This window comes from Mycena indigotica (assembly GCF_014461135.1).
Source record: "Mycena indigotica strain 171206Taipei chromosome Unknown Mind.scaff0011, whole genome shotgun sequence".
NCBI classification, from domain to species: domain Eukaryota; kingdom Fungi; phylum Basidiomycota; class Agaricomycetes; order Agaricales; family Mycenaceae; genus Mycena; species Mycena indigotica.
The window spans coordinates 2,765,574-2,777,753 of NW_023503010.1; the positions used below are offsets into that span (position 1 = coordinate 2,765,574).

Genomic DNA, 12,180 nt, shown 5'->3' on the forward strand with positions numbered 1-12,180 from the left:
GACTCGGACACTGATCCGGCTCTTTGGGCAGTTCCTGTCGTCGACTTTGACGAGGACTTGGGAGTGACAGTATTCGGAAATTGTTTTGGCGAATTGGCGATCTATGACCATTGCGGAGCGGGTCTTCGCCAATGCACGGCTTCCGACATCCTACGAATAGAGACAGTGTTAGCACCACGAACTTTGCCGCAGGTATTTCTCTTCGTATCTTGTTTCGCGTGGCTTATCTTTAGTCTGCCATTGATTTGAACCTGCCATTTGGGCCCATCCATGGACACAGGATACCGACCGAGTCCTTCGAAGCAGCTATCGCCCCCTGGTCAAAGGCCGAAATTAGCATATCTGGACCGAGCTGGATTTCCGAATGGGACATCCAGGATAAAGAGTTGGTATACTACGAGAGGGGCAACTGGCAAGGTGTTCCCTGCGATTGGGCGTGGACTTTGACACACGTCTTTGGCTTCCCCGGCCAGGTGCTTCCCCAGGCATATTACTGCGTCCAAGACGATGGATGTCTTCTGTTCCAAGTCGGAAACCGCTTTATGGTCCATACCGAGATTGGTGAATTCAAGACCTGTGTCATTCAGTATCAAGCGGACGGACGACCGTTTTTCGACGCTCTCAACAGCGACACGTGCCTGCAGGATGTGGAATATACGTCTGCCACAGCGCTTACGCGAGGTACTGTGTACGCGCGGGCGTGCTATAGTTCTATCGGGGGACCACGAAATCGTTGGCTCGAAATGTGTCTTCGCGGAGGCCGCGTGAATTGGAACCATGGCCGTTTTGACGGCGGTGCTGTCCTTGCGGCAGCATAGTGAATTTGTGCTCCGATAGATGCTTTGAAAGAACTTGCTGTGCTTCAGATTCGTGTTGGTGATTTACATTTGTAGCTAGCAGGTCATCGTAATCATGACTTTTTAATGCCAACGATAAGCATGCCTGTTTGCCTTCCTTTAATGTTCAGCAATTGTGGCCCAAAAGCGGCTTCATGATCAAATATTAGTATTACGGTTTACTCAATCGTTAGTATCTACTATCAAATCCGACGCTTTTACAACACTTCTTGTGATCGACGTCTTTTTGAGGAGGTCAAAGCAGTCGTTCAACATAATTTTAATAGTGCAACCAATTGAAGGGTAAGTACCGCTTTCGGGGCAGTCTAAATCGTACTTTCAATCACTTCATTACAATCATAACTTGAATAGTTCATACAGAAAGCGTAGATAAACCGTCTTTTAGTGTCCTGCGCCTTTCTCCCAAACCGTGATCGACTCGACCTCATCAAAGTTGTAGAGCGGCTCCAGGGTGACGTCTTTTCGGCGCAAGATGTAGCGCTTGACGAAGTAAGGCAGCGCCTTGTTGAGTTGGTAGCTCGCGTGTGTTCTTGTGGGCACCCCAAACACGTAGTCGAGCTCCTCCAGTGTGCGTTGCTTGGTTTCGGGGACCAAGAAGAATATCATGACCAGCGCGACGACGTTGCAGCCGGCGTAGAATGCGAAGGCTCCGACACTTCCCGTGGCGCCTTGGAGACGCGGGAATGATACCGAGAGCACGGAAGACCAGAATAGGCATGTTGCAACAGCCCAGCTCATGCCCATCTCACGGTGGGTCAATGGGAAGACCTCTGCAGAGTACTAGTAGAGCTTGTTGTCAGCCTTGGATCCAGGTAAGAACGTGCGGACTGACTGTGAAGGGGACAGGCCCTTCTCCAGGGCTGTAGAAGCAGGCGAAGATGTAGATGAACAGGGCGATAAGTGGTGTCCGGGCTATTTAACTTGATCAAGCAAACCGATGCGGAGGAGGAAGCGAATATCTACCTGGTGATTCTTTGGGAATGTAGAAGCAGAAACCGGCAACCAACAGACTCCACGCCTGAGTACATTTTCAGATAAACAGCTGGGAATAACGGCGAGACAAACCATATTGGGGAACGTTGACAGGAGCAGGTTTCTCCGGCCAAAAGCTGGGAGCTAATCAATATCAACTCCAAAAAGCACAACGGTATTTACTGTCAATAGTCTATTCATCCCGTTAGCTTTTGCAGATGGTCAAGCTATGCAAACATACCCAAACGGCAGGAATTGCGAAAACAAAGTTGACCAGGCCAAATCCGAAAGATGCCAGCAATGCACTCAATGGACTGTAGCCGGCCTGTTGGAAGATCGTAGAGGAATAGAAGGCGATAATCTGGGAATCAATTAGCTTCCGAGAGGTCAAATCGATAAGATAAGACTCGCGTTGATACCACACATCTGCTGGGCGATCATGACAACAAACGAAGCCAGAGTAGCGCGGCGGACACGGGGGATGGTGAACAGCTCGATAAAGCGGGTGAAGAAGTTGGATCCTTGCATGACCTTGAACTCCTCTTCCAGCTGGCGGTGGACGTAGTACAGATCCCGCGCCGCCTGCAATTCCGAGTTGCGAAGCCGGCAAAGCGACTTGAAAGCATCACGGTATCGGTTCTTCTTCATAAGCCATCGAGGCGACTCGGGACAGAAGTATACGCCAACGAGCAGGGGGACAACAGGTACGAACGCGGAGCCGAGTTGAAATCGCCATGCGAGTCGACCCATCTGGAAGAACACCAAATTGGCAGCAAACCCGAGAAAGATGCCGAACGCCCTAGAATGATTTAAACGTGCCTAGACGCAACAGAACAGACTCACGTCCACATTTGCCATGACATGACAAGCCCTCCTCGGATATTCGCCTTTAGGACAAGTTGAGACGCGATGTTATGCAGCTGGTCAGATGCTCACTGGTGTATTTTCCGCAGAAAACACTGGTACTGTCGCCTTAAAAGTAGAGTTCAAATGATGGTAAAGATAAGACACGACAAGAAACTCACCGCTTTAAGACCCATTCCGATGCCCATTAAGATACGGGTGACGAATAGCTCCTGCCAAGTTCGCGTAAATCCAGAACCAATAACGGGGAAGAAGCCTGGATGGGATGAGTCGGCATTCGGATTGGATATATTGGCTCACAGAAAAGGGCCGATATGAAAATGGCCCCCCGTCGCCCCAAGAAATGGTTGATTGGATCTGAGCAACATGAATGAGCCTCTTAGATTCCATGGGAATCATGGCTACGTACCTGAAAGCCAGCAACCGCAAAGAGCGCAAGCAATGTACGGTGCTGCGTTCACCACACCAACGATCCATTGATTCCTATTGACATGGTCAGAGCGAGTATGACGTCACGAAACAACGAACCTGCTAGCTTTGACTGGGTCTGGGTCCTCAGGACTAATCCCGAATCTAAAAGATAGCTAGTTTAGCTCACTGCTAGCCCGATCAGTGATACCTACTCCTCCGGGAAGCTCAAATTTGCGCCCTAGAAATGCATACAAGTCAGTGTACGATCATGCTGTTTCAATTGAAAACTGACGTTACTGCCAGTCTGATCCCAACCCTGGACAGCGGCAGCGATGGAGCAGAGTATGACTGAGAAATGGTAAATTTGGTTGGAAGAAAGTGCGCGAGAGAGCACCGACTAGTGTAATACAGTGCCTTCGTCTGGTGCCATTTGTGAGTTGTTTCCCGTCGGATGACGGTCCGGTCTTCTTCCGTAAGCATCGCAATCTTCTCAAACCCGGAGGGGTTCTGCGCGATGAGAGCGCCCTTTTTCAGTGACGGAAGAATATCCTCCATCTCCCGTTCGCGAGCGAATGCCTTAGGTCACCCACGTAAGTAGAACTCCACATAAGCCTGAAATAAAACGCACCTCGACCTGAGCTAGCAGCTTCTCTTGAGGAATGCCATGCAGAGGGTTTTGAATCCTAGTTGGAATAAGCCTTGAAGCACTATCGTAGACGAACAAAACAGACCTCGCGTTGACATTATTCGTCATTCCTTCAGCATTCTGCGTCTCATGGTGTTCAACGCTGCTGCCTTCGATTTGTTTCTCGTCGTCCGACATAGTGAAAGGTCGTTTGGTGAGCACGAGTCAAGGGGGAAGAAGACCTCGGGAAAATTTTCAAGATCGCGCTGGTTTATAAAGGGCAGTCCGGTCCTTGATTGGCGACAGCTGGCGCGGCAGAGTGGGGCTTCTTCTGTATCCATGTGTTACAACCTGGAGAAGGTACGACATCTGCGGGGGTGGAGCCGGTCGTCTAGATTGTCAGTAAACACAATGATTGCATGAACTAGTCGCTCCAATGCACAATTCGAGCAAACCCACCAACTCTGAGGCATAAACTGGTGCTTGAAAACTGCGATACGACCTTTGCGTATGATAAGAAGGCTCAAACGAGGCAGTTAGCAATCATACTCTACGGCGGGGCAACGCAAGCGCCCCGCTAAAATGAATGTAGAGGGGAAGAAAAGAAGATCAAACCGCGGTGTTGGGCGTCATCTTTTTCCCATGACTTCTGAATCATCAGCTGGCGGTGAAAAAAGAAGTCCAAGACAACTTTATGACTGGTCGATTGAGAGATGGTATACGAAAATATTCGAAGCCGAGTCAACCAGCATACCCAAGTCTCAAAACCACGCGAGCTACAGGCCAACAGGACCTTGGCAATGCCGAACGTTAAATCTATAAAAAGCGTGATGAATTCAGTTGAGCCTGTCATGTGCGGACCACGGCATCACGCTGACCTGATCGGGTCGTACTTGGCATAGATGTCTTTCAGCATTTCGTAGTCACCGTAGCTCTCGAAGACATGCTGGTCTGGGTCGCATTCGTTGAGATCTGGACGATGATCAGCCTTATCTTTCTATCGGACAAGATATGCGGTCACAAAGAGGCAAACCAGGGGACGGAGGTATTCTGAAAACGTCGATCGTGAGTGACGTCTGAGGGTCCAAGAAAAGGATTACAGACCCCTCAATCAGCTGCCCGATGGCCGTTTGGACGCTCAAGGGGATTTCGGTGATGCCAGAGTTGAACGCCTCGTATATTTGGACGGCAGCAAATTGACCATGAGGTGCATGGATGATGTTGCCGCCTCTAGCGAGCCCCGCTTGGATCTGGGATTCAGGAATAGGCGTAAATGCCAAAGTTGTCATATTGAAAAATTCTTTGTGTGCCGTGGTAAAATTGTTCCAGAGATTGAATGCATTCAGGTACAACGTTTCATCCCCGACTAGAGCCGAAGCGCCAAAATGTTGTATCTGGCCACGTTCATTCGCCAATCCGAGTGTTTCTTGAAGTTCAAAGTAGCTCAATTGTCCGAGTTGGGAGAAGACTGACGGTATGGCTAGGAAGTCTCCGAAGATTTCTGTGGGCAGTTCAGAACCTTTGTAAAACGCCCAAAGGAAATAGAGAGGGGAGATGTTGTTGCCGGCGACTGCATTGATAAAAGACATTAGAATAACTAGACGAAACATTAGCGCAGGAATGAAAGGCGTATTAAACACTCGCCTGCATTAGGATCATTGACTTCGCGGACATATTTTGCTGTCGCGTTGAGTAGAGCCTCTGCATTCGAGTCAAACAGGATGGTTCCTCCGAAATAGGTCTTGTTTTCTTGGGTGCCGGTGTGTACTGGATACAGCTCGTAACGAGTGGCGATTCCAAAGCGGTTCCCGCCTCCCTTGAGGGCTCGGAACAGATCTGAATGCTCGTTACCAGCGGTTGCTGTTACAAGTGAGCCGTTGGCAAGAACGACGTCGACGGATTTGAGCATGTCGGCGGCGTAACCGTGAGAAGGACTGAGCCATGAAAGACCGCCACCTAAAAGCAGCCCCATGCCGATATCTCTGGTTGATTTTTGAGAATAGGACTCCAAATCGTAAAAAAAACTGACCCCGCACGACCTATGAGTACAAGGAGTTAGAATGAATAGATTGTACCGTCCGTGACGACAAACCTCCGAGGGGAGCAACTCCATGTGGCTCTAGGGAGGCATAGGCATCGTGCCAGTGAACTCCCGGCTCTAAAATTATGGTATCTTGAGCCACATCGTAGGCAACATTTTGCATGCTCGAAAAAATAATCAGAACGCCATCCTGAACACTGGGAGGGAGTGAGATATGCGACAGACGGTCACTATATTACGACACCTACGTGTTCCACCCCTTCATCGCGCTATGAGAGCCAGCTTGAACGGCAAAATCTGATTCAGCGTGGTATATGGCGGTCATTGCCACCTGGACGTGTGTGGTGGTGTTGGGAAAGACGATACAAGTTGGCGAGTATTCCGAGTTCTCGAGATTCCAGGCATTTGTAGCAGCGTGCTCGTACTCCGCCCCAGACGACTTGACGATAGATGGCCCCAAGAGGGTGGTCAGCTCCGCGCAGGCCGCGAGAGCGGCTGTACGAGCAGCAAGTTGGTTGACGGCGGGGAGCAGTGCCGCCACTGATTGCGCTGCAAAAAGAGACATCTTGAGGAGAAGGCAGGAGCGAAAAAACATAGCGTCGGATCCTGAGCAAACCACTGAGCTAGGCCTTTAAGCTCAGCTTTGCTTGCATTGACAGGCCTGGGAGGTGGCACTAGGACTATGGAGAATGGAGACCGAGAACTGGCTGAATCCATACGAAGATAGAAGTCCAGACGTGATGCCGAGGAGTCGCAAGACCTTTCAATACGAGTAACGAGAGATTCGCCATACAGTCGAGAAACCGGTGAGTGTAAATTGGGAAGATTGGCCCATCAGAAGCTAGCAGCCGCTGGTATCGACGCCGTAAGCCGAGAACCGTGGAAGACATTATTTTGGCTGTGTGCAATACTTTCCGCTACATACATAAAGGCACACTGGCAAGAAGGAGACCAAACCCAGTGCTGTACAAACGGCCGTCCAAATCGGGCGAATGGCCCCAAAACGGCCCCCTTTTTTGATTTTGCCTGAAGGGACATTTGATTTGTGACTGAAGGTGCCTATATTCGTACCTGAAGGCACTTAAATTTGCACCTGAGGTCTCAATAGAGAGTTTGTGCAGAGCCACCAGAGGCCACCTGGTGACATTTTCGCTGTGTGCTGCCATGTGGCTCTGGTGGCTGTTGTCAGGGGATGAGGGTCCAGGTGCCTAGTTGATACCAAAGCCGGGGGAACAGCCCCACGGCCAACTACTTAAGTACAGGGCTATCTGCGCACGGACCAGTCACGCGATCAGTCACAGCTGTCACATCACATGTCCCCCTTACAGCTGTGGTGGCTCTGACAAGTCTTATATTATATTCCATCTTGCCTGCTATAGCTATGGAGTAACTCATACTACGCTTACAGACTCTGTCAATAGCGTGTAAGGTGGAGTGGGGGTTATAATACCTTCTGTACGTTTCTGTGAGCATATCTGGATTACTGTTGATAGTTAGTAGAAGAGAATGATGTGATGATTATAATATCTTATGGTAGCATGACTTCAATTTAGTCTAAGCTACCAGAGCCACCAGGCAGCACACAGCCAAAATGCCACCAGGTGGCCTCTGGTGGCTCTGCACAAACAGGCTAATATTCATGCCTATAGGCATCATTCATTCTTGCCTGAAGGCATCTTGCAATTTATACCTGAAGGGACTTATAATTGTGCCTGAAGGATAAAAAAACTTGACTATAGGCATTTTCATCGTATAAGTACCTCTGGGGATGGTGATGTGTTCCAAAAAAGGCAATTTAAATAACATGTCATTTCAACTCATTTAAGCCACTCTCTGCTCATAACACAATGTATCTCATGAAGGGATAATTCATTCAGTTGTATCAGACTGGTTAAAAATGTCCTCAATTAATTACAGCTTGGATTTCTTAGATCATCATATACATCAGTAGGGCCAAAGTACAAACCATTTATACCTATCCTATAGCATCTTGCTCTTGTTGGTTTTAATGCTGTTTCTCTGTTATTTGGTGACTTGCCTATAGTGCTTTGCTTCAGGATTTTGAACTGTAGCTTTTTTTTATATTACAAGTAACTTGAATTCATCTCAGTTTCTTCAAGTAATGATAGGCCTGAGGGCATTTTTATTTGCTACTGAAGGGAAAGAACAAAACTCACTGCAGGAACAAGAATGAGCTGTCCTACAGTGACCAGAACTTACACTGAAGGGGCAAAACATAATGTACTGTAGGTTCGATGCACTTGCACCTGAGGGAACAGAAATTGTGCCTCCAGGCATGAAATTAAATGCCTGAGGGAGCATAAAATATTGCCCTCGGGCACGATATTTCGTCCCTGAGGGCGCATTGGATTTTGCCCGAAGGCAACTTTTTTGTCACTGGGCCGTTTTGGGGCCGGCCCATCAATGGGCCGTGACTCGTACAGCACCAGTGCCTATCTGGCAAGAAGCACACGAGTCACATAGTGTCACACCGTGATCACCGTGTCGTTCGATGGCGGAAACCACTTGGTCATTCTCGCAAGAGTTTCAAATCCAATTCCAAACAGCTCACACTCGTCTGTACATTCTTTCCTTGATACATCATAGCTTGAACTCACAGCAGAGCTCACACAGCGTGTGGACGAGGCAAAAAGCAATCTCACTACGGATGGTCTCTCCGAATTGAGTCTCGACCTTGCCAAACTTGCCAAACAGCTGGCAGATGCGACGGGGTCGCTTCCAAACTATGCGCAGCGGCAATATGAACTGGTATGTCGTCAAGCATTCTTCACACAAGACATTGAGATGGCTTCAAGTAGCAGGTGAAATCTTTGGAAAAGTCTCTCGAAGATCTCCGCGGATCGGTCCCAAAGAGCAAATTCTCCTTCAAACGAAAAGCGCCAGTAACGTCCTCGACATCGGTAGCCCAATCAGCCCCGACGCCTTCCCTACCCCCACCCGAACCTGCGACAACCAATTTGACCTTGTCTTCTTACACCCGCCGATATATTTCGCATACTTCGCTACCCATTGACAACGCGCAAACATCCGACCTCGCCATATCGGACCTGAATCAGTGCATCGTGAACCTTCTTTCAATTCCTCTCAAACTCTCCGCGTTGCATATGCGTAATTTGGTCGACACGGTTCTGCTCCTTCCGGAGATTGCCGGCAGTGTTCTGCTGCACGACCTTCGTCGTTGTATTGTCGTTGTTGGGTGTCACCAGGTATTTGATTCTCCCTCAAACAGTCGCGCTTATCTCACTTCGGCCACAGTTCCGAATGCACACTTCTAGTCTCGTCGACATACATCTCTCCATTTCATCCAATCCCATCATCGAACACTGCTCAGAACTTCGGTTTTCAAGCTACCCTGCGACACTTGGAGGACAAGATAAGGTTAAGTTGGTGCTAAGTGTTACATCATTCACCAATCTGGATCCCAGCCTGGCGTTCTTGCGGTTCAAGACTTCTCCCATATCAAGCCAACCCCATCGCCCAACTGGAAAATGTTTGACACGAACTCAATCATGCCTCAGTGGCCGCTTGAAGTACTCGAAACGGAGAATGAAGTAGCGGAACAACTCGCATCACTCCTTCCACCCAGTAAGCCCTTCCCGAATTTCTCTCTTTATCGTCATATAGCTCATGATGCATTCTCGCAGAAGCCCCAGTTAATTAAACACTCAAATACATTATTACTCTTGCGACTATTTTACACAGCTGAAATACACGGCGCAATATCTACGAGCAACATTTGAAAAGATTGCTGAAGAAGTTCTGGACGCAATGATAAGTCAAACGAACGAGCAGAGATCAGTACCTACGTCTTTGGCTGCCTGGAACTCGTCCTGCGCTCGTCTTTTTTGGGCCTCTATTTCCTCCTGGGCTTCCTTTTTTCGCGCGTCGATTTCGTCTTGCGCCTGTTGTTTTTGCTCGTCGATCGCGGCCTGGGCTTGTTCCTTGGCCTGGCCAATTTGCTCCTTGGCCTGGTCCACCAGTTCATCGCGGTTTTCGTTGATGTACTCCACGGTCTTCTTGCCCGCTTCCTCGGCGGCTTTGTCGAGGTATTTGCGCGTCATCTCGCGCGGCAGGGATTGTTGTTGTTGTTGGTGGTGCTGCTGGTCTATGAGGCGTGTTAATTCTCTCATGTGGGCAACATGAGGAGGTGCCACGCACTGGACGACATCGTTTTTGTCTAAACGAGTGAGGATGCAAGGATGCGCAAAGACGCGGGTATGAGGGTTGTGGAAACAAGTTCTTGGCCTTGACCTCGCAAAAAGTCGGTCGTTATATACTGGACGTCGTCTATGCGTAAATTTGTTGTCCTGTCATTGGGAACTAGGACTAACGGCGCAAATGGTGACAGATACCGATAAGCGCACGCCGCCCGACGTTCAACTGTCGTGTCTCTCTGCGGCGCAATTGGGCAGCAACAGAGTCGAGTGATGCAGCGGTGGTACGCATCGACAAGACGTCGTCAATGAAAGCGGGATCGTCTTCATCGTTTGTTGGCAGACATCGCAGGACTATATTTTTAGCGCCTTTCAACTCGGAAAGCAAGTCGACCGCCTTTTGGAGCAACAATGTTGGGCAGATGCATGTCGATGAAGCACGCTCTTTGGATATGGAAGCAGCCATGAGTTGGGCGCTGTTCGTGTTTGGCGCTCGCCTGTTCGACGAGAAGCGCGTTTCCCAAGTACAGTCCCGGTGAGTAATGGCTGTAATATTGCCTCGAGCGTTGCTTACACTCCGAGTGTAAGTTTAGGATGGCTCAGTGCATCCCTACGATAACCCAAAACAGACCTATCGAGTTGCAGCTATTCATACGACAGCTTCATCTCCAATACAACAGAGGGACTTCCAGGATCTGAATCTCACAAGGACAAGTACTTATCGGCGTCGTCACCTTGCGGAATGTTGCGTTTGGAACTTGTACTGGTACTACTGGGATATGATGCAGCACACCACTTTGAAAAACTGCGGTAAAAATACAACTTGAACCGAGTGAAAGCGAATAGAAGACGCAATCTGTTTTACTCCGAGCCGTAACCACAGTGCTGGTGTTGTCTGATGGACAAAGAAACGATGGTTGGCTCACCTGGCATGAGACGCCCGTATCGCTTCAGCCCTTCGTTGTCTGCGTCGAGTTTTCATTTTACCAAGATGTTCAAATGCAAAATATGAGGTTGGGAAATGCGCCACGTGGGACACAGGCAGCGATTGACGCCCCTCAGGCGTGGACCTTATAATATTTGACAAACTGGTTGAGCTTCGTGGTTTGAAGTTGATGAACGATATAAGTGGAAAGTTTGATTGTAATACCATGATACAGAAAAATGTCGAAGGAAGGGGACAGCGCCACACCACCGTGACTGGTCGCCTCCAAGAGCTCTGGAAACATAATACTGTTCAGTGAGGGGGGGTTGTGATCGTTAAACGCACGCTGGACAGCATTCTTAGAACATAAGTGAGTGGCAAATGAAACCAAGGAACGGCCACATACTGGGTACCAGAAAAAGCTCCCGTCGTCCAGATGCCACTGCGGACCCTCTGTGACGCCAATGTCTTTCTCCAGCTGTTCTCTGAGCGTCTTATTTGGGATACGGTCAGTCCCGCTTTCGGTGCCGACGACGGCATTTGCTTTGGTGCTGTAGGCGGCAAGAAGGACCAGCACTGTATTCCGCTCCAAGATGAGACGCGCGGGGGGGGCTGTGTTGATCACGAACCACCACCATCTCTTTGGTGATGGGACGAGTCCGCACAGAACCCCCCACCGCAGTGCGCGGTGCGGAGGCATGTACGCACTCTGGCCACACGTCGTGGACCCTGCACAGACGGGGCGGCCTGTAGGGTCGAAAATCAAACTTGCCGAACGAAGGGCACATTCATTGGTCATCCTACCATTACTGCCGTACCAATACTGACGCGCAACACGACAATACAATTCCTCTCTTCGTTAACCCCATCGTGTACCTTAAGAACCATGAGCTCTGCCCGATGAGCCATCCCGTTGACCGCTGCGGGGAGGTCAACAAACAACAGGACCTTTCTTGAGCCATACGGCCCATGTTAAAGCAAATGCGCTTTGGCGGACAGTTGCGCGCGGATGGGCAGCGCAAAGCTAATAGATGGATTAGCTTCGTTCGTCCGTCGAGGGAAGAACCAATATATATTCAGTACCTAATAGATGGATTACTGGCATAATGTGAGCATAGGTAAATGACATAGGTAGGTAAGTATACACACGCTTCGTTCGTCCGTCGAGGGAAGAACGAAGCCGTGCGCTGGCAGTGCGAATGTCGATATCCCAAATGTGGGATCTGCCATCGACATCTCCTCATCTCCCCATCTCGCCCAGGCCGATCACGCGCCAACACTCCCCCTCAAGCTCTACGGACTCCAAGCAG

General features: G+C 49.5%; 5 protein-coding genes across 5 annotated transcripts; 1 reads left to right on the forward strand and 4 right to left on the reverse strand.

Moving 5' to 3' along the window:
- Positions 1-1,238: 1,238 nt before the first annotated feature.
- MIND_01193600 (putative polyol transporter 1) lies at positions 1,239-3,927 on the reverse strand (the record flags this gene model as incomplete). The annotated part of the gene is made up of 18 exons (XM_037368446.1): positions 1,239-1,637; positions 1,690-1,769; positions 1,821-1,875; positions 1,923-1,973; positions 2,013-2,022; positions 2,067-2,190; positions 2,237-2,628; positions 2,673-2,716; positions 2,766-2,801; positions 2,855-2,949; positions 2,994-3,050; positions 3,103-3,176; positions 3,222-3,266; positions 3,317-3,342; positions 3,397-3,452; positions 3,503-3,680; positions 3,733-3,787; positions 3,836-3,927. 18 exons carry the CDS (start codon positions 3,925-3,927, stop codon positions 1,239-1,241), a joined length of 1,869 nt encoding a protein of 622 aa, XP_037215372.1.
- Positions 3,928-4,505: 578 nt separating this feature from the next.
- MIND_01193700 (FAD-binding protein) lies at positions 4,506-6,365 on the reverse strand (the record flags this gene model as incomplete). The annotated part of the gene is made up of 7 exons (XM_037368447.1): positions 4,506-4,545; positions 4,608-4,701; positions 4,751-5,326; positions 5,368-5,711; positions 5,759-5,768; positions 5,822-5,967; positions 6,019-6,365. 7 exons carry the CDS (start codon positions 6,363-6,365, stop codon positions 4,506-4,508), a joined length of 1,557 nt encoding a protein of 518 aa, XP_037215373.1.
- Positions 6,366-8,270: 1,905 nt separating this feature from the next.
- MIND_01193800 (C-CAP/cofactor C-like domain-containing protein) lies at positions 8,271-9,452 on the forward strand (the record flags this gene model as incomplete). The annotated part of the gene is made up of 6 exons (XM_037368448.1): positions 8,271-8,346; positions 8,394-8,539; positions 8,590-8,997; positions 9,047-9,169; positions 9,217-9,376; positions 9,436-9,452. The coding sequence occupies exons 1-6, from the start codon at positions 8,283-8,285 to the stop codon at positions 9,450-9,452; spliced, it is 918 nt and encodes a 305-aa protein (XP_037215374.1). The 5' UTR covers positions 8,271-8,282.
- Positions 9,453-9,514: 62 nt separating this feature from the next.
- On the reverse strand, positions 9,515-9,959 carry MIND_01193900 (uncharacterized protein; the record flags this gene model as incomplete). Its single annotated transcript, XM_037368449.1, has 3 exons — positions 9,515-9,550; positions 9,598-9,896; positions 9,950-9,959. 3 exons carry the CDS (start codon positions 9,957-9,959, stop codon positions 9,515-9,517), a joined length of 345 nt encoding a protein of 114 aa, XP_037215375.1.
- A 1,044-nt stretch (positions 9,960-11,003) lies between these two features.
- On the reverse strand, positions 11,004-11,642 carry MIND_01194000 (uncharacterized protein; the record flags this gene model as incomplete). The annotated part of the gene is made up of 3 exons (XM_037368450.1): positions 11,277-11,642; positions 11,216-11,228; positions 11,004-11,164 (listed from the first exon to the last, which is right to left on the reverse strand). Exons 1-3 carry the CDS (start codon positions 11,568-11,570, stop codon positions 11,004-11,006), a joined length of 468 nt encoding a protein of 155 aa, XP_037215376.1. The 5' UTR covers positions 11,571-11,642.
- Positions 11,643-12,180: the final 538 nt, after the last annotated feature.